The sequence below is a fragment of the Hipposideros armiger genome, unplaced genomic scaffold (genome assembly GCF_001890085.2).
Source record: "Hipposideros armiger isolate ML-2016 unplaced genomic scaffold, ASM189008v1 scaffold_53, whole genome shotgun sequence".
Taxonomy (NCBI): domain Eukaryota; kingdom Metazoa; phylum Chordata; class Mammalia; order Chiroptera; family Hipposideridae; genus Hipposideros; species Hipposideros armiger.
The window spans coordinates 3,290,810-3,316,555 of record NW_017731403.1 but is presented as its reverse complement, the minus strand read 5'-3'; the positions used below and the strand labels follow the sequence as shown (position 1 = coordinate 3,316,555).

The 25,746-nt window shown below is 35.0% G+C and overlaps 1 protein-coding gene across 5 annotated transcripts in view; it reads left to right on the top strand.

Moving 5' to 3' along the window:
• Nucleotides 1–25,746, top strand: part of PDS5A (PDS5 cohesin associated factor A) — a 126,236-nt gene that overhangs the window by 73,305 nt on the left and 27,185 nt on the right. For all 5 annotated transcript variants that reach the window (XM_019640861.1, XM_019640864.1, XM_019640862.1 and 2 more), the window contains exons 18-26: nucleotides 6,315–6,420; nucleotides 8,166–8,326; nucleotides 11,543–11,666; nucleotides 12,474–12,632; nucleotides 16,115–16,183; nucleotides 17,335–17,471; nucleotides 20,618–20,741; nucleotides 20,884–21,088; nucleotides 21,584–21,698. In XM_019640861.1, coding sequence (XP_019496406.1) covers nucleotides 6,315–6,420; nucleotides 8,166–8,326; nucleotides 11,543–11,666; nucleotides 12,474–12,632; nucleotides 16,115–16,183; nucleotides 17,335–17,471; nucleotides 20,618–20,741; nucleotides 20,884–21,088; nucleotides 21,584–21,698 — 1,200 coding nt within the window. The remainder of the gene's footprint in view (nucleotides 1–6,314; nucleotides 6,421–8,165; nucleotides 8,327–11,542; nucleotides 11,667–12,473; nucleotides 12,633–16,114; nucleotides 16,184–17,334; nucleotides 17,472–20,617; nucleotides 20,742–20,883; nucleotides 21,089–21,583; nucleotides 21,699–25,746) is intronic.

Genomic DNA, 25,746 nt, shown 5'->3' with positions numbered 1-25,746 from the left:
ACTAGATTGAATAACAAAAATGACAGCAACTTGTCTGTTCCCCTTCCCCCAATTCCCCAATAAAAAAAAAATCTTTTAAAAAAAAAAAAAAAAGTAAAGGACGGGCAGCCGGTTGGCTCAGGTGGTTAGAGCACAGGCCCATAACACCAAGGTTGCCGGTTTGATCCCCACATGGGCCATGGAGCTACACCCTCCACAACTAGATTGAACACAACTACTTGACTTGGAGCTGATGGGTCCTAGAAGGATGCACTCTTCCCCAATACAATTTCTTAAAAAAAAAAAAATTTTTTTTTTTAAGTTATTTTTTAAAAAAAGTAAAGGAGAAAAATGAGATCATAGAAAGGGAGTAAGCTTGAAAAATGGCCTTTTGGTTTTTTTCTTATAGATTAAAATTTTTCATTAAATTTATTGGGGTGACATTGGTTAGTAAAATTATATACATTTCAACAGTACATTTCTATAATACATCATCTATATATTTCATTGTGTGCTCATCACCCAGAGTCAGTTCTCCTTCCATCACCATATATGTGATCCCTTTTCCCTCTTCTACCATCCCCCTCCCCTTTCCCCTAATAACCACTAAACTATTGCCTGTGTCTATGAGTTTTTGTTTCTTTGTTTATCTTGTTCCTTTGTTGTTTCAGTTTTATATCCCACATATAAGTGAAGTCATGGTTCTTGACTTTGTCTGATTTATTTCACTTAGCATAATAATCTCAGGATCCATCCATGTTGTCGCAAATAGCAGTATCTTTTCTTATGGCTGAGTAATATTCCATTGTGTATATATACCTCATCTTCTTTATCCAGTCATCTATCAAAGGACACTTTGGTTATTTCCATGTCCTGGCCACCATGAATAAGGCAGCAATGAACATTGGGGGACATATATCTTCATGGATAAATGTTTTCAGATTTTGGGGGGCAGATACCCAAAAAAGGGATTGCTGGGTCATATGGTAATTAATTTTTTCAGAAACCTCTCCATACTGTTTTCGGTAGTGGCTGTACCAGTTTACATTCCCACCAACAGTGTGTGAGGGTTTCTTTTTTTCTCCACAACCTCTCCAACACTTGTTATTATTCGTCTTCTTGATGATGGCCACTCTAACAGGTGTGAGGTGATACCCCACTGTCGTTTTGATTTGCATTTCCTTAATACCTAGTGAAGTTGAGCATTTTTTCATATATCTGTTGGCTCTTTGTTTGACTTCTTGGGAGACGTGCCTGTTCAGGTCCTCTGCCCATTTTTTAATTGGATTGTTATTTTGTTGTTGAGTTCTTGATATGTTTTGGATATTAGCTCCTTATCAGAGGCGTTGTTTGAAATATCTTCTCCCATTTGATTAATTGCCTCTTTGTTTTGTTGATGGTTTCTATTGCAGTACAGAAGCTTTTTACTTTGATATGAGTTATATTATATATATTATATTTATATTCAGTATAAATATATATTATATTTAGTTTGATATGTGTTGGTATTAGTTTGAAATGAAGTCCCCTTCATTTATTTTTGTTTTTACTTCCCTTGCCTTTGAGGTCAAATACATAAAATCCTCTTTGAACCCAAAGTCTGTAAGTTTAGTACCTATGCTTTCTTGTATGCAATTTATTGTTTTAGCTCTTATGTTTAGGTCTTTGATCTATTTTGAGTTAATTTTGGTATATGATGACAGCAGTCTAGTTTCATTCTTTTGCATGTGGATTTCCAGTTCTCCCAGCACCATTTTTTGAAGAGGCTTTCTTTTCTCTGTTGTGTTTTTGGTTCCTTTGTCAAAAATTGTCTGCCCATATATATGTGGGTTTATTTTCTGGGTTTTTAATTCTATTTTATATGTCTGTGTGTCTCTTTTTCTGCCAATACCATGTTGTTTGGATTATTGTCACTTTGTAGTACAAATTGAAGTCAGGGAGTGTGATACCTCCAACCTTGGACTTTTTTCTTAGGATTGCTTTGGCTATTCAGGGTCTTCTTTGATTCCATACAAGTCTGATGATTTTTTTGTTCTATTTCTTGAAAAAATGCTATTGGGATTTAGATGGGGATTGCATTAAATCTGTTTATTGGTTTGGGTAATATGGCCATTTTTACTATGTTGATTCTTCCAGTCCATGGACACGGAATATCTTTCCATTTCTTTGTGTCTTCTTCAGTTTCTTTTAAGAAGGTCTTATAGTTTTCAGTGTATATGTCCTTCACATCCTTTAAGTTTATTCCTGGGTATTTTCTTTTTGTTGCAATTACAAAAGGAATTGTTTCTTCCATTTCTTTTTCTGAAATTTCATTGTTAGCATATAGGAATGCAATGGATTTTGGTATGTTGATTTTGTATCTGGCAACTTTGCTATATTCATTTATTGTTTCTGATAGTTTTTTGGTGGAGTCTTTAGGGTTTTCTATATAAAGAATTATGTCATCTGCAACAAGTGACACTTTAACTTCTTCGTTCCCAATTTGTATGCCTTTTATTTATTTCTTTTGCCTGATTGCTTTGGTTAGGACTTCCAATACTATGCTAAATAACCATGGTGACAGGGGACAGCCCTGTCTTGTTCCTGATTTTAGAGTGAAAGCTTTCAGTTTTTCACCATTAAGTATGATATTAGCTGAGGGTCTGTCATATATAGACTTTATTATGTTGAGGCACTTCCCTTCTGTACCCATTTTATTAAGTTTTAATCATAAATGGATGTTGTATCGTGTCAAATGCATTTTCTGCATCTGTTGATATAATCATATGATTTTTATCTTTTCTTTTGTTTATGTGGTGTGTCATATTGATCAATTTGAGTACGTTCAATGATTCTTTTGCCCCTGTAATGAACTCCACATGATCGTGATGTATTGGGGTATTCGATTTGCTAGTCAGTTGATGAATGGATAGAGTAGGTGGTATAAATATACAATGGAATATTGCTCGGCCAGGGAAAGGAATGGGTTCTTGCCATCTACAATGGCATAGATGAATCTGAGCGGAATGTGTCAGACAGACAAAGACAAAGACAGATACAATGTGATTTCGATTATAGGTAGAATCTAAAGAGCAAAATAAACAAAACAGAAAGAAACTCATAGATACAGAGAACATTTTGATTGTTGCCATATAGGAGAAAGATTGTGGGGGTGGGTGAAAAAGGGGAAGGGATCAAGAAGTACAAATTGGTTGTTACACAGTAGTCATGAGGATGTAGGGTATAACATAAGGAACATAGTAATATTGTAATAGCTATGTATGGTATCAGGTAGGTACTATTATAGATTTATCGGGGTGAAAAGCAGGAGGGGGGTTGTTGGGCAGAGTGAAAAGGTGAATAAGGGATTAAGAAGTACAAATTTGGATCCGGCCAAGTGGCGCGTTGGCTAAGAGCTGGATTGGGACAGCTGGGCCCCAGTTCGGATCCCACATTAGGGCCAGTGATGCTGCGCCCTCTACAGCTAAGATGGTGAACAACAGCTCAACCTGGAGCTGGGCTGCCCTGAGTCGCCGGTGATGGCATAGGCTGCAGTGGACTGCCATAAGCAACCGTGAGTGGCTGGCGGCCAGCAGTGGCGTGAACTGCCAAGAGCTGCCATGAGTGGCCAACCAGTGGCTGGCTACCAATCTATGTCAACCAGGAAGAGCGCAGTGATAATACCAACATGGGCCAGTGAAGCGACGTCCTTCAGAACTAGACTGAAGAACAAAAGGACAGCAACTTGACTTTTCCCCTCCCCTGATTCCCCAATACTGTTCCCCTCCCCCAATTCCCCAATTAAAAAAATCTTTAAAAAAAAAAGAAGTACAGATTTGTATTTACAAAACAGCCATGGAGATGTAAGGTACAGCATAGGGAATATAGTCAATAATATTGTAATAACTACATATAGTGTCAGTTGGGCACTAGACTAATCGGGAGGCGGTTACTTCATAAATTATATAAATGTCTACTATGCTGTATACCTAAAATTAATATAAAATAATATTGAGTGTCATGTTTTGCAAAATTTCAAAAAGGTGGGAAAGGTGAAGGTTATAAGAGAATCAGATTTTTAGATATAAAACACATAAGTCATGGGGATATAATCTACAGCATAGGGAATATAGTCAGTAATATTGTGATAGCATAGTACAGTGTCATGGTTTCTGGACTTATCTTGGTGCTCACTTGCTTTTTTTTTTTAAGATTTTATTGGGGAATCGGGGGAGGGGAACAGACCAGTTGCTGTCCTTTTGTTCTTCAGTCTAGTTGTGGAGGAAGTCGCTTCACTGGCCCATGTTGTATTATCATTGCGCTCTTCCCGGGTGAGGCAGATGGGCCGCCGGCCCCTGGACGGCCACTCACAGCAGCTCTTGGCCGCTCACGCTGGCTGCCAGCCACTCACAGTAGCTTACGGCAGCCCACTGCAGCAGGGGCTGCAGTGTGCTCACTTCTTTAGGTATATAAATGTTGAATAACTATGGTGTATATACCTGAAATAATAATGTTTGTTATCTATATTTTAATAAAAATCTTAAACAAATGACTTAATTTAAAAATAGGCAAAAAATTTCAACACTTTGCCAAATAAGATGTACAAATAGTAAATAAGCGTAAGAAAAGACAGTCAACATTATTACTCATTAGGGAAATACAAATTCAAATTACAATGAAGAAAATGGAGGAATTTCAAAAACATTTTATCACTTATAAAAGATGTCAGACCCAAAATATATGAAATTCTAGCAAAGGTGAAATTATAATGACATAAAGCAGGTCAGTGATTGCCAGGTTGGGAAAAGGAATAGACCACAGAGGGACTTAAGGCTGGTTTTTGTGGCTATAATCAAAAAGACAGATGAGCTGCATGGATGTGGAAAAATTAGAACCCTCGTATATTGCAGGTGGGAATGTAAAATGGTGGAGCTGCATTGAAAAGCAGTTTGGCAGTTCCTCCAAAAGTTAAACAGGGAGAGTTACCATGTAACCCAGCTATTCTGCTCCTATAAATATATGCCCAGGAGAAACGAAAATGTCTATACAAGATCTCTATATGAACGTATATGACAACATTATCATAATAGGCAAAAAGTAGTAACAACCCACTGTCCATCAATTTGTTAATGGATAAATAAATAGTCTTGTGTGCATACACTGGAACATTATTCAGAAGTAAAATGAATGAAGTATTGATACATACTACAATATGGGTGAACTTCGAGAATGGGGTGAAATCTAAAATTACATTGTGGTAACAGTTGTACAATCATTTTGTGAATACATGGAAAACCATTAAATTGTACATTTTAAATAGGTGAGGTGTATGGTATATAAATTCTATTTCAAGCTAATGTTTATATATACACATACAGAGACATACACACACACACACACATCCAATTTGTTTTCCAAAAAAATGTTTTTGTATCACTTTGAAGATATTGAAGTTTTAAAATTATTGTGATATGGTGTAAATTTCAGAATGTATTATCTTATATATATTTTGTACTTTATTAATATTACTCAAATATGCATAACAGCAAAGGAAGAAATTAAACCTAAACCTTTTTTTATGATTAGCTTCCATTTGTTGAATATTTACTATGTATTAGGGCATTTGCTATAATAATTTAGTGTCCTCAGAATGAAGTAGTATTTCCTTTGGTTTACTGATGAGGAAACAAAGTCTCAAAACCAAAAATAACATCTGCTTTTACTGAAAATAGTGCTGTGTTGCTTCATAGTCTGATTTTTATTGACTATTGATAATATATTCCATTTTTCTGTGGTTAGGTATATTTGAGAAACTAATCCCATTATATTGGACAATTAAATAATTTAATTGATGAATTTGTTTATGAATATAACATGATGCTTCTGATGAACTGTTTCTTACCACAGATTTCTAGAATGAAATTACTGATTAGTAATTAATTACCAGTGATTAATTTAATGCCTTTGGTTTTTACTTTGAGTGAATTGTCTTTTGTCCATTTAGAAACTGCTGTCTTACTGTGTTTCTTCAAATTGTAAATGATCTTTTTACATATGGAAATGAATGTTAAATTGCTTATATAAATATATTTCTATCATGTGTCATTTAATTTTAGTTTTGTTGTTTTCCAGTAGAGTTATTATTATACATTGTGTTTGGGGGTGGGGGGGAGATAAACTAAAAACAAGCTCAGCTATCAAATAAGAGAGTAAAGTTTTAAAAGTCAAAAAATAACTTTTCCCCAGAAACATATTTGAATCTGATGTTTAGATTCTGTATATGTTCTGCCACAATGCAAATAGGATACAGTTACTAATCTAGTAGTCTTACTAATTTAAATTTCTTGTTTTAATAGTGCACTAGTAAAACTGATGAACAAATCAATAGAGGGTACAGCAGATGATGAAGAGGAGGGTGTAAGTCCAGATACAGCTATTCGTTCAGGACTTGAACTTCTTAAGGTATTTTTGAAACAGTTTGTCTCATGCATTTCAGTAGTCATAAATTAAGTTTCTTTAAGGATACACAAGAGTCAGGCTTTATTTCATTGGAAACTATTCAAAAGCTTTAAAATTTTGGCAGAAACCATTTTATAAAAATAATGTGTTTTTTACATTATAACCATTATTTTACATTATAAAATAATGGTTTTTGTTTCATTCATCATTTGCGTGCCTGCTGTTCTTGTAACAATATGTACTAAATGATCTGGTGTTACCTTTCAAAGAGCTTGCTCACAGGAATTATATGACAGCATCTGTCTGATCAGGCAAATTTTTTTTTTAAATCAGGCAATTTTTAAACAATTGGTCATTTTAATAGATGCCAAAGAAGTCGGAGAATTGAGAAATTAGTAAGAACCAGGTCAGGCAAGACTTTGGACAAGATATGACTTATCTAGGGGAAACAGCATCATCAAAGAGAATAATTCTTGGCATATTTTAGGGATCATTAAGAATCTAGTCTGATTAGAGAAACGGAGTGCATTGGAGAGTAATGGGAGACAAAGTTGGTTCCAGATTGTGGAGTACCACTGGGGCAGAAAGGTTCTATTGGGCCTTTCTTTTAACCTTGTTTTTAATATGATACACCACTTGATACAGCTCTCATTGGATGGAGTAAAGAGGAGAAGAAATTGAAGGCAAAGAGACATTTAGACCACTACAACATATAAACTAAAGAAGACGAGACAAACCAGTGCAATGGATGTTAGGAGAAAAGAGAGTGATAGATTGTATTGGAATGGTCTTAAATATCATTTCATGGAAAGAATTGATATGATACTTTATGAAAAAGATTTTAATTATATTTTTAATAATGGGGTTATATTTTTAAATAGTTTTAAGAGTGAAGTCACCTTCAAGATAAACATTTTTATTAGGTCATTTAATTCAGTGTTTCAAATTTAATTCTCAATTTTTCTGTAAAGAATTAAAACCTCATAACTACATACTATCACTGTAAACCTTGTCAAATGAGACAGTCTCTCCACTTTATAGCCCATTAAGTAAATGCTTATTGAAGAAGTTCATGAAGACTGTATACTCCATTCTCCCTCTCAACTTTTAACCGTTATTCCTAATATTATGCTAACTCAATTGTTTCTGCTTTGTGGAAGGTTAACTTTGTAGACATGTTATGTGTAACTTGCTTTAAATTCCTTAAGGATAGGCTGGGACTTACATCATAATAAATAAGGGACTAATTATTTATGTGTTTGTAATCATGATTAAAAGTTCACAATAATGACTTTATAGTTATGATGAATGAATTTTTTGTGATGGATTTCACTTAAAATATTTCCTTATAGAGTATCTTTTTGCAGATGAAATAAAGCTTTGAAATACACACAACAATGAAATACACACAACAAAAATTAGCATTTTGTTCACATCATAATAACATGCACCATAAAAGGAGCCACATTTTCTGCATTCCCAATATCACAATAGATTAAGAGGTTAAGAAGGAAATAGGGAAAAGGCTGTATAGCAACTGTCTTAGGGAATATACTGCACAGTTTTTTTGTTCGTGTCTCATTAACCTCACCTAACTGCAAGAGAGGCTACTAGATATAAATTTTTGTTGTGTGTAGTTAGCATATACAACCTGTAATTTTAAATTATGTTTTTAGTAATAAATAATTTTCTTCTTTTAATGGATTAAATTATTGTCTGTACTTCTAAAGCTATATCTGTTCCTCCAGGTTCTGTCTTTCACACATCCTACCTCGTTCCACTCTGCAGAGACGTATGAGTCCCTGTTACAGTGCCTCAGAATGGAAGATGACAAAGTAGCAGAAGCTGCTATACAAATTTTTAGAAATACAGGCCACAAAATAGAAACGGACCTACCCCAGATACGATCGTGAGTAAATTTTTCTCATAGTGCACAAAAGTTTTCTATAAGTGGGAGCCATAGGATCATTGTTTCCCTTTCACATAGGAAGACAGGGGAGAAAAAAGACAACTTTTGTCCAGAAGTTACTTTTTTTAATGTAACTATTTTATCTATGTATTTGAAGCACATTAAAAAAAATAATGATGCACTTTGGAAATTCAGTGGCATAGAAGCTACTTTTCTGTATTCTTCGTTTCATGTTTTCTCTGCTTTACTCTACTTCCCTACCATTACAATATAGGCAGAGGAACAAACTGAAACTCGTTTATAACAAAATGATTTTTTAAATACTAATATTAATAATCAAGAGTTATCACAGAATTTGGAATTTGTGATTAATATATCTTTTCATCTATGTATGTTCATCTTTTTCTCTCCAAATGGGTTATAAATTCAATAGCTATTACTTTCGTATTCCACCAAAGAATGGGATAATCAAGTAGTGGGCTTAGTGAAATATTTATTTGCTTGGTTGTTAGCAGTGGTGCTTTTATTGTTTTGATCTCTTCCTCTGGATTACTCCCCTCTCAAGAATGAAGTACATTTTGGTATTTTCACTTTGGCATCTTAAAGAAGTTGTCCTAGGATCAAACTTGTGCCGAGAATTTATATTTAGAAATAATATTAGGAGATATTGTTGGGAGGAAGAACACATTGCTGATAGCTGTTGAATCAGAGGTTCAGGGTATATGCAAATAATTTGGGGTATATCCAAATCAAACCAGTTTTTCCTCACAGGATAATCGTAAGACAAGAAGATTCTTGACTCCTAAAGTTTGTATTAAATTTATGAGCTAATAGTTAAATTTGAGAAATAATTCAATATTTATTGTACATTCTCTTCATTGTCAGTGCTATACTAGCTAGTATAAGAGAATTACCACAGTCCCTGCTCTCAAGGAATTTATTGTTGAAAGATGATTTTCATATTTGTACAGTATAGAAAAAAATCATTGACATAGTAGGATAAAGTTTCTCATGAGTTTTTCAAGGTAGGAACACCTATACATTTTTTTTTCTTAAGGTAAAGGATTTACTTGTAAAGGAATTATTCCAAAGGAACCAGTGAAAAATGTGTGTAGGTGTTAAGAGTTAACTTTGGACACAAGGAATAAAATCTTGTTCTTAAGACCAGTGGGGAAAGGAGAGAATCACTGAAAAGCAGATAAGCACAACACTGTAAACCTCAATAAAAACCCTTGATGGCATCGGATTATAGCACTAGAAAAAAAAGGAGAAAGATTGAAGTTGATTTCATGTATCATCATTTCACTAGGCTAAGAAGAATTAATAATAAATTTAACGACAATTTGATCGACATGGTGTCTTTGTTACTTACTGGTGTTATTTACAAGAACTGTTACTGTGGTAAATGAGTTGGTAAAACAAAGACTTAAACAATGCTTTGTCAAAGAGGCTGTTTGGGCATGGAGAGAAACGTGGCAAAAAAACTGGAACATATGCCCATCAGTGTAAGTCTTATCAGACTTACACTGATGGGCATATGTTCCAGTTTTTTTTATTGAGGCGCATGACATAGAGTCTGGGATATTGCTCTTTAATGTCTAGGCTCCCATTATCATAATAGGACCCTTTGTCACTACTGCATTTAATACCACTGACCTTATAATCTATAAAATAGGATCATTGCATTAAATGTATGACAAGTTATCTTTCCTTAAATTTTTGTTTTGCCTTATAGATTTTCTCCTGAGTAGAAAAATACTTATATATTCATTGTAAAAAGCTGAAACTTGAGAAAATACAAAGTTACTATTAACATTTTATATATTGTTTTATAAATGTTTTGCCTGTCTACTTGATGTGTATGCCTGTCTTTTTGAGGTTGATACAAACATGCTGCTGTCTTCATTCCACTTAATGTTTTCCCATGTGGAATGAAAAAGTATGGATGTTAAGTGCATGGATTTTGGAACAGAAATGCTTATCTTCAAATCGCAACTCTACCATTTGCTAGCTCTGTCACCTTAAGAAGCTTAAATAAATCTTTTTGTGCTTTAGTTCTTTTTCACCTCTAATTATAATAATTGTCCCCTGAGTGACTGTAAGGATTAATTAAATTAATTCATTTAAAAATACTTAGACCCATGCTTGACACAGTGGTTTAATAATTGTTAGATATTTTTATTACTCTTCTACCAATATATATGTGTCTATATCCTTGCATACTTTCTTCCACTGGTATGATCATTCCAGGTTTTTAATAAAACTTGGCCTTTTGCTACTTTTTTCCGTGGCTGCATTAAAATAACTAAAGGGGATTGTGGAAGGGAAGTAAAAAATTAAGAATACCTACTTAGAAGGTGCATGTAAAAATATGGATGGGGCAAGTTTTAGATTATAAATTATGGGTGGCTTGTTTATTTTTCCATATTCACAAGATGGTTTTAAAACAAAAATTATTTCCTAAAGTAGCCTTTTTCTTGAGGCATTGTATTTCTTGAATTATACTTGGGCACAGAGAAGGAGCTTTAAATCTTTTTATGAATCTGGTAATTTTTAAGAGATTCTCTACCAGCATACTTCCAAATACCATATTTTGCCATGTATAATGCGCTTCCATGTAAAATGCATACCCACATTTTGGGCCCAAATGAAAAATCTTTCGTTTTAATTTTTTAATTCAAACTGTTATTTGTTTACCTTTAAGTACTTGGGGGGTTTTTGTATTATAAAGGAATTTTAGCATTTATTTTTTAATATATTATGGTACAAGAAATTTTATGTAACAAATCATTACAAAACACAAGAACATACACAAGATATAAGCAGTTTTTTGTACTAGTAACAAATTTATGATATTTAAGCATCATAGAAGGCCAAGAACTCTTCATTGTTGCAATTTCATCATAAGTTCAACAAAACTGATTATCGTATTCCAGGATATTATTTTGCATACGGATATCGTTATTGATTTCTAGAGTTACACTTTTAACTCATAAATATATATGAAAGAATTAAAAACATTTATATAGATATGGAATTAGTACTACCCATGTATAATGCGCATCCTTGTATTTCCCTCATGAATTTGGGCAAAAAAGTGCACATTATACATGGCAAAATACGGTAGTTATGGGAGAGGACATAGGAAGCAACTAAAAGAAGTACTTGTGGTTTATAGGCTTTTTTTTTTTTTAACTATGATATTGTTTTTTACAGGACCTTAATCCCCATTTTACATCAGAAAGCAAAGAGAGGTACTCCACACCAAGCAAAACAGGCTGTTCACTGTATACATGCCATATTCACAAATAAAGAAGTCCAGCTTGCACAGATTTTTGAGGTATATATAATATATAGGGTATGTTTATGTTGATTTTGATTTTTATCGTCTGTGGTTTGGTGAACATAGAAGGTAGGATTTTATAATCTTTTTATCCCACCCTAGAATATAAATTCCATTGGAGCAGGGACTCTGTTTTATTTAGCACTCCATTCCCATCCTTTAGATCAGATTATATGTTCAAATACTACATATGGAAGAATGTTTTGTGTGTGTGTGAAAACATTTTACTTAATTTAAGCTTTATTGGCCAAGTGATCCATTTATCCTCAGAAAGTATTAGTAGATGATTTTCAAACCACCAAGTTTAAAGTGCCTGACAACCCTACCTGAAAATTAGTCCTGTGTGCCTTTCCGTATGTATGATTCTTGCCTTATTCGCTACTAGAAAGGTATTCCTATTACCATAAATTGGATACAGTATGAACAAAACCCAGCAAACTCATTTTTTATGGTTTATGAATCATTTAAAATGTCTCCATAGGATAAAAAAATCCATCAACATAACAAACCGGTTGTTGTAGATGGTTTGAAAATAATGCTTATTTGATGATGCAGAAATGTTCTTGTTTTTACCTTTTACTTGAGCTTTTTTGTTTGTTTTTTCTGCATTCTTCAATCTTGTTATAAATTTTAGTAGGTGAATAAAAATTGTCTAATATGGCTGAAGTTACTTTGATCATATCATTAAAACAGATTTGTTTGGGCATGATAAATTCAGGAGGACTCAGGAACATTTACTGTTTCTGTAGAATGTCTAGATATTCATAAAACAAACTGTTAATTTTTACTGTTTTGTTTTTATAGCCACTCAGTAGGAGTCTGAATGCTGATGTACCAGAACAACTAATAACACCGTTAGTTTCATTGGGTCACATTTCTATGTTAGCACCAGATCAATTTGCTTCCCCAATGAAATCTGTAGTAGCAAATTTTATTGTGAAAGATCTGCTAATGAATGACAGGGTAAGTTTCTCATTTAATTAAATTTAGAATCAAAAGATTAAGACTACTATCTACCTCTTTTTCACAGAAACAACATTTCTGCTGCTTTCTATATAATTTTCTTTCCCTTTTGTCTTAATTGTCCTTATTGTCTATTTTCCATTCTTATTTATTTACAAAATTTCTAAATGACATCCTGACTTCCGTGTAGTTATTACTAGAAATTAACATTTAAGAAAGAAAAAATGAGAACATGAGATGGATAAATTATGAAATAGAAAATATAAATTGAACATTATTATAACATTTTACTTGAAGAACAGTTTACTTGAGTGCTAGAATTTTGTTTTATCAAACATGCTTTAAAATGTAAGTGGAATTGTATTTGACTAGCATTTTGAAAAATAATTACGTTGCACTTTTGGCACTAGATTCATGTATTCTATTTTATTGAATTTGTGTGTGTGTGTGTGAGTGTGTGTGTGTGTGTGTGTGTGTGTGTGTGTGTGTGTGTGCATACATATGCTGATTGATTTATTAGCTCTGGGTTGGAGCCCAAACACACCTCTGATTAAGAATCACTATTTTTGGGGGAGGGGAGTTGTCACCTCGAGGGGTAAAAAGTATAATTAGTGCACTGTGTTGTACAGCTGAAACTAATTATAAAAAATGTGTATTTCACAATAAAAAATAATTTTTAAAAAATCACTATTTTAAGATGCATGAACAATGTGCTCTACAACTGAAGCTGAAATAGAATAATATTGTATGTCAACTATAAGAAAATATATATATGTATATATATACACACGTGTGTGTGTGTGTGGTCATGGAATGTGGAGTACAGCATAAGGAAGATAGTCAGTGGTATTATAACAGTTATATAAGATGTCAGAGGGGTGTGCCATCCTGAGTGGCCACCACCAGCCACCAGACTTGCAGAGGCACTAGGCTCTCTTAAGCCCCTCCCCACCCCACCTCACCCCATAGGCTAGGCAGGCTGCAGCAAGCAGAAGCAGTTAGGTTCTCTTCTATCAAAACAGCAAAACACCAAAAAGGAACTTGAGAGAGCCTCGCTCTTTACTCTCTTAGCCACTCGTGAGCCTGCTGACATCCTGTGACCGTGTGCCTTGCACCAAGTGGCAAATAAACTAGCAGCCAGCAAAAAAAAAAAAAAAAGATGTCAGAGGGGTGTAGTAGCTTGGAGGAGGCGGTTATCACGTTGTGAGGTGTGTAAATGTCTAACTTACGTTGCTTTGTACACCTGAAACTAATATAAAAAAAATTTTTTTTTTTAAAGAATCACTACTTTACCAAATGGACCTAAATTAAAGAGTTATTGAATGAAGACACAACCAGTCTTATCTGCTGGATCTTTGTAGCTGACTTTCAATGCAGTTTTAAATTACCCAAGTTACCTTATCTTTCCAAATAGTCCAGTAGTCTTTGAGCCCTCAATATTCGAACTTAAAAAGAAAGACACTTGCCAGTGCACTCCCTCCTGTTTTCCCTTCCCCAGTTCGGATGTAATAAACAAGGGTGGAAGAGCATAGCCAAAGTCTCACTCTTACTCCATCCTTTTGTGCTGTTCTTTGCACCGATTTTCATAGATGTGGCTGTCAACAAATGTGACATTTGAGACACCTCTTAGGTGATGACTTGATTGTTGATGGGTTCTATTTTTGAAGGTTCTTTGTGTGTGTGTGTGTGTGTGTGTGTGTGTGTGTGTGTGTGTGTGTGTGTGTGTGAAAATATACATAAAATAAACTGCCATTTTTACCATTTATAAGTATATAATTCACCTACGTAATATTCACTCATATTCTTGTTCTTTTTGTTATTTGATGTTTTTGTTTTGATTTGTTTTAAAAACAAACAATTTTGATAACAGGTGCTTCCCATATACATGAGAGATTCCTAGGAAAGCCAAGTAACTCTTCCAGAATAGCCTGAGCTACCACCCAAAATATGCACCCACATTGTTGTGTAACCATCACCACTATCTCCAGAACTTTATCATATCAGACAGAAACTCTATTCATTAATAACTTCCCATTGGCTCTTCCTCCCAGTCCCTGGTAATCTCTATTCTATTTTCTGGCCATATCAATTTGCCTGTTCTCATACCTCTTATCATACAGTATTTGTCCTTTTGTGTCTGGCTTATTTCACTGAGCATAATGGCTTCAAGTTTGTATTATAGTATGTATCAGAACTTTATGCCAGAATAAAAAATCTATTGTATTTATAGCCTACATTTTGTATATTCATCCGTTAATGGACACTTAGGTTTTTTTCCTTTTATTGATTAATTGTGAATAATGCTGATATGAACATTTGAGTCCCTGTTTTCAAATACAGAGGGTGCCCAAAAAATGTATACATATTTTAAGAAAGAAAAAAACTATTAAAATTGTAATACTCAATATATACCGATAACAAAAGATGAATACAAGTCACGTTTGACTTCTGCAATTACAAGAGGTGATCAAAGTGGTTACCATCAGCGTCCAGACATTTCTGATTATAGCGAACTACTGCTTGAGCAACATTGACCAAAGTGTCCACTTGTATACCCCCGGTATTTGGCACCCCTGGTATTTGGGGTATATACCTAGGAATGGAATCACTAGGTCACATGGTCATTCTATTTTCCAACTTTTTGAGGGATCGCCAAACTTTTCCACAGTGGCTGCATCATTTTACATTCCCACCAGCAATGTACAAGGCTTCCAATTCCAATACATCTTTGCCAACACTTACTCTTTTCTGTTTTATTATAATAGCCATCTTAGTAGGTGCAAAATAGTATCTTGTTGTGGTTTCGATTTGTTTCCCTAAAGACTAATGATGTTGGGGGTGGTTTTTTCTTATACTTATTGGTCATTTGTTTATTTTCTTTGGATATTCAAAGTTCTTTGCCCACTTTTAATTGGGTTGTTTGTCATTGTTGAGTTGTAAGAATTCTTTATATATTCTGAATATTAAACCCTTGTCAGATGTTTGCCAAATCCAAGATGATGATTTCCCCCTATATCTTCTAAGAGTGTTATAGGTTTAGCTCTTAAGATCTTTAATCCATTTTTAGTTAATTTTTGTATATGAGACAGGATAATGGTTCAGCTTCATTCTTTTGCTTGTGGATATCTAGGTTTTCTAGCACCACTTGTTGAAGAGACGCTTCTTTCCTTAATAATTGATCTTAGCACCCTTTTTTAAAATCAGTTGACCATATATATATGTGAGGTTTTTCTGGGTTCTCTTATTTCATTACATTGGTCTATATGTCTAGACTTATGTCAGTACCAACAATGCTGTCTTGGTTACTGTAGATCTGTAGTAAGCTTCAAAATCAGGAAGTTTGAGTCCTCCAACTTCATTCTTTTTCAAGCTCTGCTTGGTGACTTTGCTATAGTATAGCGCTACATTGTTCAGCATGAAAAACTTAATGAGCAAAACCTTTAAATTCTTTCTAAAAGTTAAATTTATTCAATTGACTATAGTCAACAGGTGAGAAGAATGGAAAATTATGGTCTCCAGATGAAGAGGTTTCCCCTGAAGTACTAGCAAAGGTAAATTTGTGTAGGTCTTGATAACTTTTACGTTGAAATAATGAACATTCATAGATATCCTTTTTTTAAACTAGTAATCATTTTTAAATGAGGTGCTTTATTTTTAAATCAAAAGTTGTGTGTTTCTCAAAGAAATTGTAGTTGTCATTGAGTTATTTATATGTATGTCTGCATCTTGTGTAGCCCTCCTTGCCTGCTTAAACATTTAGTGAGTGAGGCTGTTGTTTTACAGAGATTATTTGCAGAATGTTGATGCTTAGAAGCATCTCAGGTCTAGCCTCACCACCATATCTATCTACAAGCATATGAATATTAACTTGGCAAAACAGATGGCTGTCATCTAGTTGGTAACTTTCGATGGATATAAATTATACCTCATAAAGCTAATTTTTAAAGTGGTAATCTTTGGGATTTAAAACTATACTTCTTCATTATCATCTTCCTTAAACAGATCCTTAATGATCTGTTTCACCTTTTTAGCTTTATAATCATCATCTATTCCATCAATTCCTTTTTCCAGATTGTCAATAAATACAGTAAATAATACCTAGACTCTTTAGCTAGCTTTTGCACATATATTGATAACAATCTTTTGAGTGTAAACCTCAAAGTAATTATGACCACAAATATGGAATCTTCTAGGTTTTTTTATCAGAATGTTAAGTGAGACTAAATCAGACTTGATGGTTTCACAAAATAGTTTTTCAATACTGCAAAAAATAGTCTATTTAAATACTTATTTTTAATCACTATAATCAGTAGTTTAAATAGTTATTTTTAAACAACATATTTTCAAATAATTTGAAAATTGGGCAAGTGTGAAAAGCCTGAGTTCAGGAGCCAGACCTTGGGCAAGTTGTCTAATCATTATAATGTGTCTCAGTTGCCTTGTTGGTGGAAATAAGAATACTTCCCTCATAGAGTTGCTTGGGAGATTAAATAAATTAATACATGTACAGCCCTGGGTAGAGTGCCTGGTACAGATTAAACAGAATAAATATTAGTTCTTATTGTTACTATCTTGCAGACTTGTTTAATAAGACGTGTCTGCTGGCAATTAAGTAATCCCACTGATCCAATTATAACATAAATTTTCCCTTTAATTGGAATTTTAAGTTGCTTTCTTTTTTTAGCATGTTAATATTTTATAGGTACAGGCAATTAAACTTCTGGTAAGGTGGCTGTTGGGTATGAAAAACAACCAGTCTAAATCTGCCAATTCAACTCTTCGGTTATTATCAGCGATGTTGGTTAGTGAGGGTGACCTGACAGAGCAAAAGAGGATCAGGTGAGATATTTCTTCCTTTCTGATTTTTTTAGCTCAAAATGTTGATAAAGCTTAACCTAGGAATTATTTACCTAGTTAATATTGAATGTTTTAATTGTACCATGTACTTTGGAACCTAATCTATGTACTCACTTGGGGTTTATATCCCAGTAATGATAGTATATTTTTCTTCACTCCTAAAGACTGAACTTTTTCCAATAAATTTTTTATCATAATCACTATAGTAATGTTACAGTTAGCTTCAGCGTTCAGTTCAATTAAGCAAATAATTGTTGAATTACTCTTTGCAAAACACTGTGAAGAAAACTGTAGCAAAAAACAGTTGCAGTTCAGTCCCTGCCTTCAAGGAACTTATTACCCTGTACTGTAATGATTGAAGAAGTGGAGTGTCTTGGTACCATGAAAGGAATAAAAATTTCAGTGGAGGTTCAAAGAAGAGTTGCGTCCTCCTATGGTTTGCAGACTATACAAGGTTCCACAAATGCAAGCTAAATTTGTTTCCATTTCTACACATTTTTCACTCTTCAAATCTTTGAAGTCATTATCTCTTCTTTCTGTTCTTTTTAAGATGAAAATAAAAGCCAGAGTTTCCATGATCCGTCTTAAATTTTTGATTTACTAGGATTCAGAAGCACCAACAGAATTAACTAAAGAATTCTACTTGTGATGCATTCCTACTTTAAAACTTGTGTTAGAGGGCAGATTTCATTATTTATTTATGCATTTAGTACAGCGATTCTCAACCTGTAGGTCGCAACCGCTTTGGGGGTCGAACGACCCTTTCACAGGGGTCGCCGGATACTTGTATGTGGGCCTGGAGACGGATAGAGGAGTGGTGTTTTGGTTCCTAAGACCATCGAAAATATGTGTTTTCCGATGGTCTTAGGCGACCCCTGTGAAAGGTTGAGAACCGCTGATTTAGTACTTATAGGGCACTATCATATCAAGTACCATTATGCTTTTTAATCATCTCTCCCTCTGAGAAATATCATTCTTATGGAAGAGATAGGAAATGAGCAGTTACAATAGAGATACTGAATGCTTTGATAAACTGAATAAAACCATGAAAATTATTTTTAATCATAGAATAAGCCAAGGGTTGCTTTGTATGAACAGATTGAAGATTAGAGCTGAGTTAGGAAATGAGACGTTTTAAATTTGGGGAAACTGTGTACAGTGCTGAGCAAAGGCTTAATAAAATGAGCTTTAAATATGATTGATAATAGGCAGGATCCCCAGTAGAGATGTAAACTACATGCTTATTATCAGTTTACCTTTTTAAAATGTTTAACATCACTAAATATAATAAATGCAAGTAAACTTAAGTGATATATCTTGCCTATCAAATCAGCAAAAAAATTTATTTTTAAAGCAATTGTTGCTCCATGGGATCAGGGAAATGGGTTCCCTCATTACTCTTGTGAATACGAATTGGCACGTTGTTAGCAGGACAATTTGACATTTTGTATCCTTAAAAATGTTGTCCTTGAAAATGTTTTCCTTTGACCCTGTTTTACATTCATGAAGTAATAAAAGAATCATACAAAAATATATACATAAGGCCGGCCGAGTGGCTAAGTTGGTTAAGAGCTCGCTCAAGAGTTTGAGCTCTGAGCAACAGCAGTTCGAGTTCTGGCCCGAGCTGAGCAGCTTCTGAGCTGCCACAGGTGGCAGGATGGCTCAGCTAAAAAATACACACACACACACACACACACACACACACACACACATACATAAACATGTTCTTTCCAGCATTTTTTATCATCACAAAAGATTGAATGGTTAATTATGGAACACATATATCATGAAATACTAGACAGATCATAATTAGATATTATATATCCCATGGTATAACTTGGACTATAGAATAAGAAACTTATACAGTTCTAAACTCCCTTTACTAGATGTGTGAACCTATCAAAATCACTTCTAAGCCTCAATTTCCTCCTCTTATGGAATGAAAACTAAATAAGATAAAGCCTGTAAAGTGTTTCACATGCTGCCTGGCACAGGGTTAAGCACTCAAATAGTAGCTATAATTTAATTCCTGAATTGTTTGCCTTAGAAGCCATTTGGTAACCCTTGTTGTTACCAGTGCTTACTTAGACAATCCTGTTATCCAAGAGTGCCCTATTTTCTCCTCTGGTATGCTAAACAATAGTCCCTCGTGGATTCAGGCTAGCTTTCCACATTTCCTAAAGTCTTCGAATATCAAAGCCATGCTATGTTCCACATAGAAGTTGAAGTAAGAACACTGTTCTTTCATCCCATCAGTGTCACATTTTACCATTTAGGTAGTAAAAGTCTACTGGGTATGGACTGGGTATGGAGTGCATGGACTTCCTGGGTTGTCTTTAAAAACTTCATGGTGCAAAAGAAAGTCTGCATTAGAGATTAGTACCTGAGATAGATAACTGGCTATCATCACTATGTACTTTTAGATATTTGTCTGATACCTGCCCTTTGCCGGTACAAATCAACTCCTAATTTCTAACCCCTCCATTTCATCAGACATGTAGGCTTAAGCTAGATTTCGTGTGTGTGTGTGTGTGTGTGTGTGTGTGTGTGTGCGCGCACACGCGTGCACATTAAAAAATGTTAAGAAATAGATTTGAAATGATAGATGATTTTTAATTTGGGGGATTTTTTAAATCAAGTTTTCTATTATGAATGTGTATTCCTCTTAAAGTTTAGAATATAGTTCCTAATGTAAATGGTTCTTCCCAGCACTGCAGTTAGTGTAGTTATCATAAGCAGAGTTTCTTGGCTGTGGTGGAAGATCTAAGCTAAGGCATAACTAAAAGTGAAGGCAAGGCCGGCCGAGTGGTGCGGTGGTTGGGAGCTGGCTTGGGACGCCAGGGGACCCCGGTTCGGATCCCACATGAGGGTCAGTGACACTGCCCTCCACACACAAAAAAAAGTAAAAAAGTGAAGGCAGATAAGTTTATTATCAGATAGGCACAATGATTTGAGCCTTTTCCCCTGTGTTGAGTCCAAGGACTGAAAATAGTTTTCCTATATTTGTACATTATGTCATTATAAGCCTAAATAATGCTAGATACCTTAACAGTCAAAAAGGGATCAGAGCACTTTTATGAATGATAATGGTTATAGGAAATGTTTATTTCTTTTTTGTTTGTTTATAGTAAATCTGATATGTCTCGCTTGCGATTAGCTGCTGGTAGTGCCATAATGAAGCTTGCTCAGGAACCTTGCTACCATGAAATTATAACACCAGAACAGTTTCAACTCTGTGCACTTGTTATTAATGTAAGTAATAATCTTATTTTGTCAATTACTTGGCCTTCAGAGTTAAATACATTTATTTCTATAGCTATAGATCCATTTTACTGTATGGATATGTACACAAAAGGGATCATATTTAAATATGTTTGGTTTTGTGCTGCTGTAGGATGAGTGCTACCAAGTAAGGCAGATATTTGCTCAGAAGCTGCATAAGGCTCTTGTGAAGTTACTTCTCCCATTGGAGTACATGGCGATCTTTGCCTTGTGTGCCAAAGATCCTGTGAAGGAGAGAAGAGCACATGCACGACAGTGTTTACTAAAAAATATCAGTATACGCAGGGAGTATATTAAACAGAACCCTATGGCAACTGGTAAGTAACTTTGAAAGTTCCAAATGTGCAAATACATCTTGTCAATATATCAGGGGAGGTGGATATTTCATATATTTTTATTGTAGTTTATAACAACACTGGGATTTTTATAGAATGTATTCACTGTAGTTATGATGTACTTAAAATCTAAAATTCTGTTTTCTGAGTCCTCTTTATAATGCATAAAACTGAGGAGACTGCATTTTTCTTATGGGATCAGCAGTATGCCTTGATTAGAACACTTTGCTCAGACATCAGCAAGTAAAGAATTATTCTAGCTTTTCCAAGAACCTTCTGTGTAATCTTAAGTTATTCTTTTGGCTTTAATAGCCTTTAAAATAGAAATAAAAGTGTTTCAGTGTTAGGTATTATATTGCCTCTAGTTTAGAATAACCGAGGGGGAAAAATGGAAGCTGAAGTGGTTAAAATGCAAAACTAGAGAGGGATTTCATAAAAGCTATTATTACTGTGTTAATAATAATGTTTTCACTTTAGAGAAATTAGTATCACTGTTGCCTGAATATGTAGTTCCATACATGATTCACCTGTTAGCGCATGATCCAGATTTCACAAGATCACAAGACGTTGATCAGCTTCGTGATATTAAAGAGTAAGTCATGTTAATTTTCAAGAATTCTTAAAATTATTTTTACTTTTTAAAAAATGCTAAATTTTTTCTTCTTATTACTCCCATTAGAATAAAAATGTTTTTATGATTTTTTTGTTTTATTATTTTTACTGTATGTATTAATGGGGGCTTCAGTTACTTCAGATTGATCATTTAGAAACCCATGTAGTAAAAATTTCTCTCCTTAAAACTAAACTACTTTTCAACCTCAAAAGATAATGCTTAAAAATATTTGTGCACACACAAAATATTCCATGGCAGGACTATGGTAATACAAAATTAGATTTGTTACACTAGTCACAGGTTTGTCTCTAATGGAAATACAGGCAAATAAACAACTACAAAATACTTGTTCAAGAAGTGTTGTTTATATGAAATAGAACTTTGTATATGATGCAGGGTAAAAGAGTAAGAGATGGCCTAGGATTATCTACAAATGACATCCAAGAAACTTTAATATTTATTTTCTTTCTCATTGCTGTGCTTTTGCTTTGCACTCCTAAAATTGGTATCTGCAATTTATATTTGAAGTATTATGATTTTTCTATGTGGACATTAAGTTTTATTCCTAATTTTATTTAAGGTTTGATCAACATTTAACTCTGGCTCTTGTAGCTTTTGTCACTGAAATTGTGTCAAAATCTTAACAATTGGGAGAGGTGTTAGACCTTATCCAAGGTGACTGTTAAGCATCAGACTATAAGATCCTTACATTTTGAAGACTTGTCACTCCATTGTTGTTGCTTCCAACACATTAGTCCAGTGATACTGTTTTTATACAATAGTCCCTCCTTATCCATGCTCTGTGGTTTCAGTTACCCATGGTCAGCTGTGGCCTGAAAATATTAAATGGAAAATTCCAGAAATAAACAATTCATAATAAATTCATAAATAAACAGTTGCACACCATTCTGAGTAGTGTGATGAAATCTCATACCATCCTGCCCAGAACATGAATCATTCTTTTGTATAATTTTTCTATTTTTTAGTAGTTATTGTTAATCTATTACTGTGCCTAATTTATAAATTAAATTTATCATAAGTATGTATGTATAGCAAAAAAACATAGTATATAGGGTTCAGTACTATTCATGGTTTTAGGCATCCATTGGGGGGTGTTGGAACATATCCTCCATAAATAAGGGGAACTGCAGTATTTCAAATGCTTGAAAATAAGTCTACATTAAAAAAATTTTTTAGAGTTTTAACTGATACATGTTTTAAGGAGCTGCAGAATTAGGTTTCAGGAGACATAAGTTCTAGTCCCAGATGTGTGCCTGAAAAGAGTTCTTAGACCCAATGTGTGTGTGTGTGTGTGTGTGTGTGTGTGTGTGTGTGTGTGTAGGCTTCCCCACATCATCAAGCAATTCTTGGACACCAGTAGAGTATCTGAAGTCAACTCAATTCTAACACCATTTACCCAGAGATAGAATCGAATTTCACAGTATGGGGCTCAATCCCACAAGACCAGCCTCTACTTCAGGTGCCAGGGGGTGTTAAAGTCCCATACTGTTATGGTATTGCTATCTATTTCTCCCTTTAAGTCTGTTAATATTTGCTTTATATGTTTAGGTGCTCCTATGTTGGGTGCATAAATATTTACCAATGTTACATCATCTTGTTGAGTTGACTTTATCATTATGTAATACTCTTCTTTTCGTTTGATATAAATATAGCTACTCCAGCTTTCTTTTGGTTTCCATTTGCATGGAGTATCTTTTTCCACCCCTTCACTTTCAACCTGTATGTGTCCTTACATCTAAGGTATGTCTCTTGTAGGCAGCATATAGGTGGGTCTTGTTTTTTTATCCATTCATCCATTCTCGTTCTTTTGATTAGAGAATTCAGCCCATTTATTCAGTAATTATTGATAGGTGTGTGCTTATTGTCATATTGTTGTTTTCTAGCTGATTTTGAAGTTCCTCTCTCTTCCCTTCTTTTCCTCTCTTCCTTTGTGATTTGATGACTTTCTTTAGTGGTTTACTTATAACAGTCTATTTTGAGTTGATAATAACTTAAGTTTGATCTTATCCTAAAGCTCAACATTTTTACTCCCTCACCCCCATTTTGTGTTTTTGATGGCATATTTTTCATCTTTTTATCTTGTATGTTCCTTAACTAATTATTGTAATCATAGTTACTTTTACAATTTTTGCCCTGTAACCTTCATTCTAGTTTTATAAATAATCTACTACCTTTACTGTGAGTTTACTTTTCTAGTGAGATTTATTCTTTCATATGTGTTCTTGTTACTGATTAGCACCCTTTCTTTTCAGCTTAGAGAAGTTCCTTTAACATTTCTTGTAAGGTCATTTGAGTGTGATGAACTCCTTTAGCTTTTGCTTCTCTGGAAAACTTAATCCTGTAACTCTGAATAACTTTGCCAGTAGAGTATTCTTTTCTTTTTTTAAAGATTTTTATTGGGTAATTGGGGGGATGGGAACAGCGCTGGGGAATTGGGGGAAGGGGAACAGACAAGTTGCTGTCCTTTTGTTCTTCAGTCTAGCTGTGAAGGACGTCGCTTCACTGGCTCATGTTGGTATTATCATTGTGCTCTTCCCGGCTGAGGCAGTCGCTCGCCACCCATTGGACGGCCGGGGGCTCACGGCAGCTCACGAAAGCGCATGCCAGCTGCCGGCCAGCCCCACTGCAGCCTACACCGTCGCTAGTGACTCACAGCGGCCCAGCTCCAGGTTGAGCTGTTGTTCACCATCTTAGCTGTAGAGGACAGTGTCACTGGCCCTCATATGTGGGATCCGAACCGGGGCCCTCTGGCATCCCAAGCGAGTTCTTAACCATCGCGCCACTCGGCCGGCCCCAACCAGTAGAGTATTCTTGGTTGGAAGTTGGGGTTTGTTTGTTTGTTTGTTTGTTTGTTTGTTTGTTTGTTTGTTTTTTCCTTTCAGCACTTTGAATATATCGTGTCACTCCCTTTTGGCCTCTAAAGTTTATATTTAAAAACCTGCTCATAGTGTTATGGGGGTTCCCTTGTATGTGACAAGTTTTCCTTTTTTTTTTTTTTTCTCTTGCTGCTTCAATATTTTCTCCTTGTCTTTACCTGTTACGTTTTAATTATAATGTGTCTTAGTGTGGGTCTCTCTGGTTTCATATTATTTGGAACTCCCTGGGCTTCCTGGATCTGGATGTCTTTTTCCTTCTCCACCTCAGGGAAGTTTTCAGCCATATTTCCCTTTTTTTTTAAGATTTTATTGGGGAATTGGGAACGGGGAACAGCGTTGGGGAATCGGGGAAGGAGAACAGACAAGTTGCTGTCCTTTTGTTCTTCAGTCTAGCTGTGAAGGACGTCGCTTCACTGGCTCATGTTGGTATTATCATTGTGCTCTTCCCGGCTGAGGCAGTCGCTCGCCACCCATTGGACGGCCGGGGGCTCACGGCAGCTCACGAAAGCGCATGCCAGCTGCCGGCCAGCCCCACTGCAGCCTACACCGTCGCTAGTGACTCACAGCGGCCCAGCTCCAGGTTGAGCTGTTGTTCACCATCTTAGCTGTAGAGGGCAGTGTCACTGGCCCTCATGTGGGATCTGAACCAGGGCCCTGCTGCTCAGAGCTGGTGTCCCATGCCAACTTCTAACCAACGCGCCACTCGGCCGGCCCTCAGCCATTGTTTCTTAATATAAGATTTCTGCCTCTTGTCTTCTTCTGGGAGGCCTATGATGTGAATGTTAGTCTGCTTAATGTTGTCCCATATGTCCCTTAAGCTGTCATCACTTTTTTTTTAATTTTTCTTTTTGCTGCTCTTATTAGGTGTTCCACTGCCTGTCTTCAAGTCGACTGGTCCTTCTGCTTCATCTAGCCTGCTGTTGAAACCCTGTAGTGTATTTTTCAGTTCTGGTGTATTTTTTAGCTCTGTGACTTCCGTTTGGTACTTTCTAAGATTTTCCATCACTTTGTTGAAGTTCTCACTCTGTTCATCCATTCCTTTCCCCAGATTGATGAGCATTTTTTGACCATTATTTTGAACTCCATCAGGTAAACTACTTATCTCCATTTCATTAGAGTTTTTTCCTGAG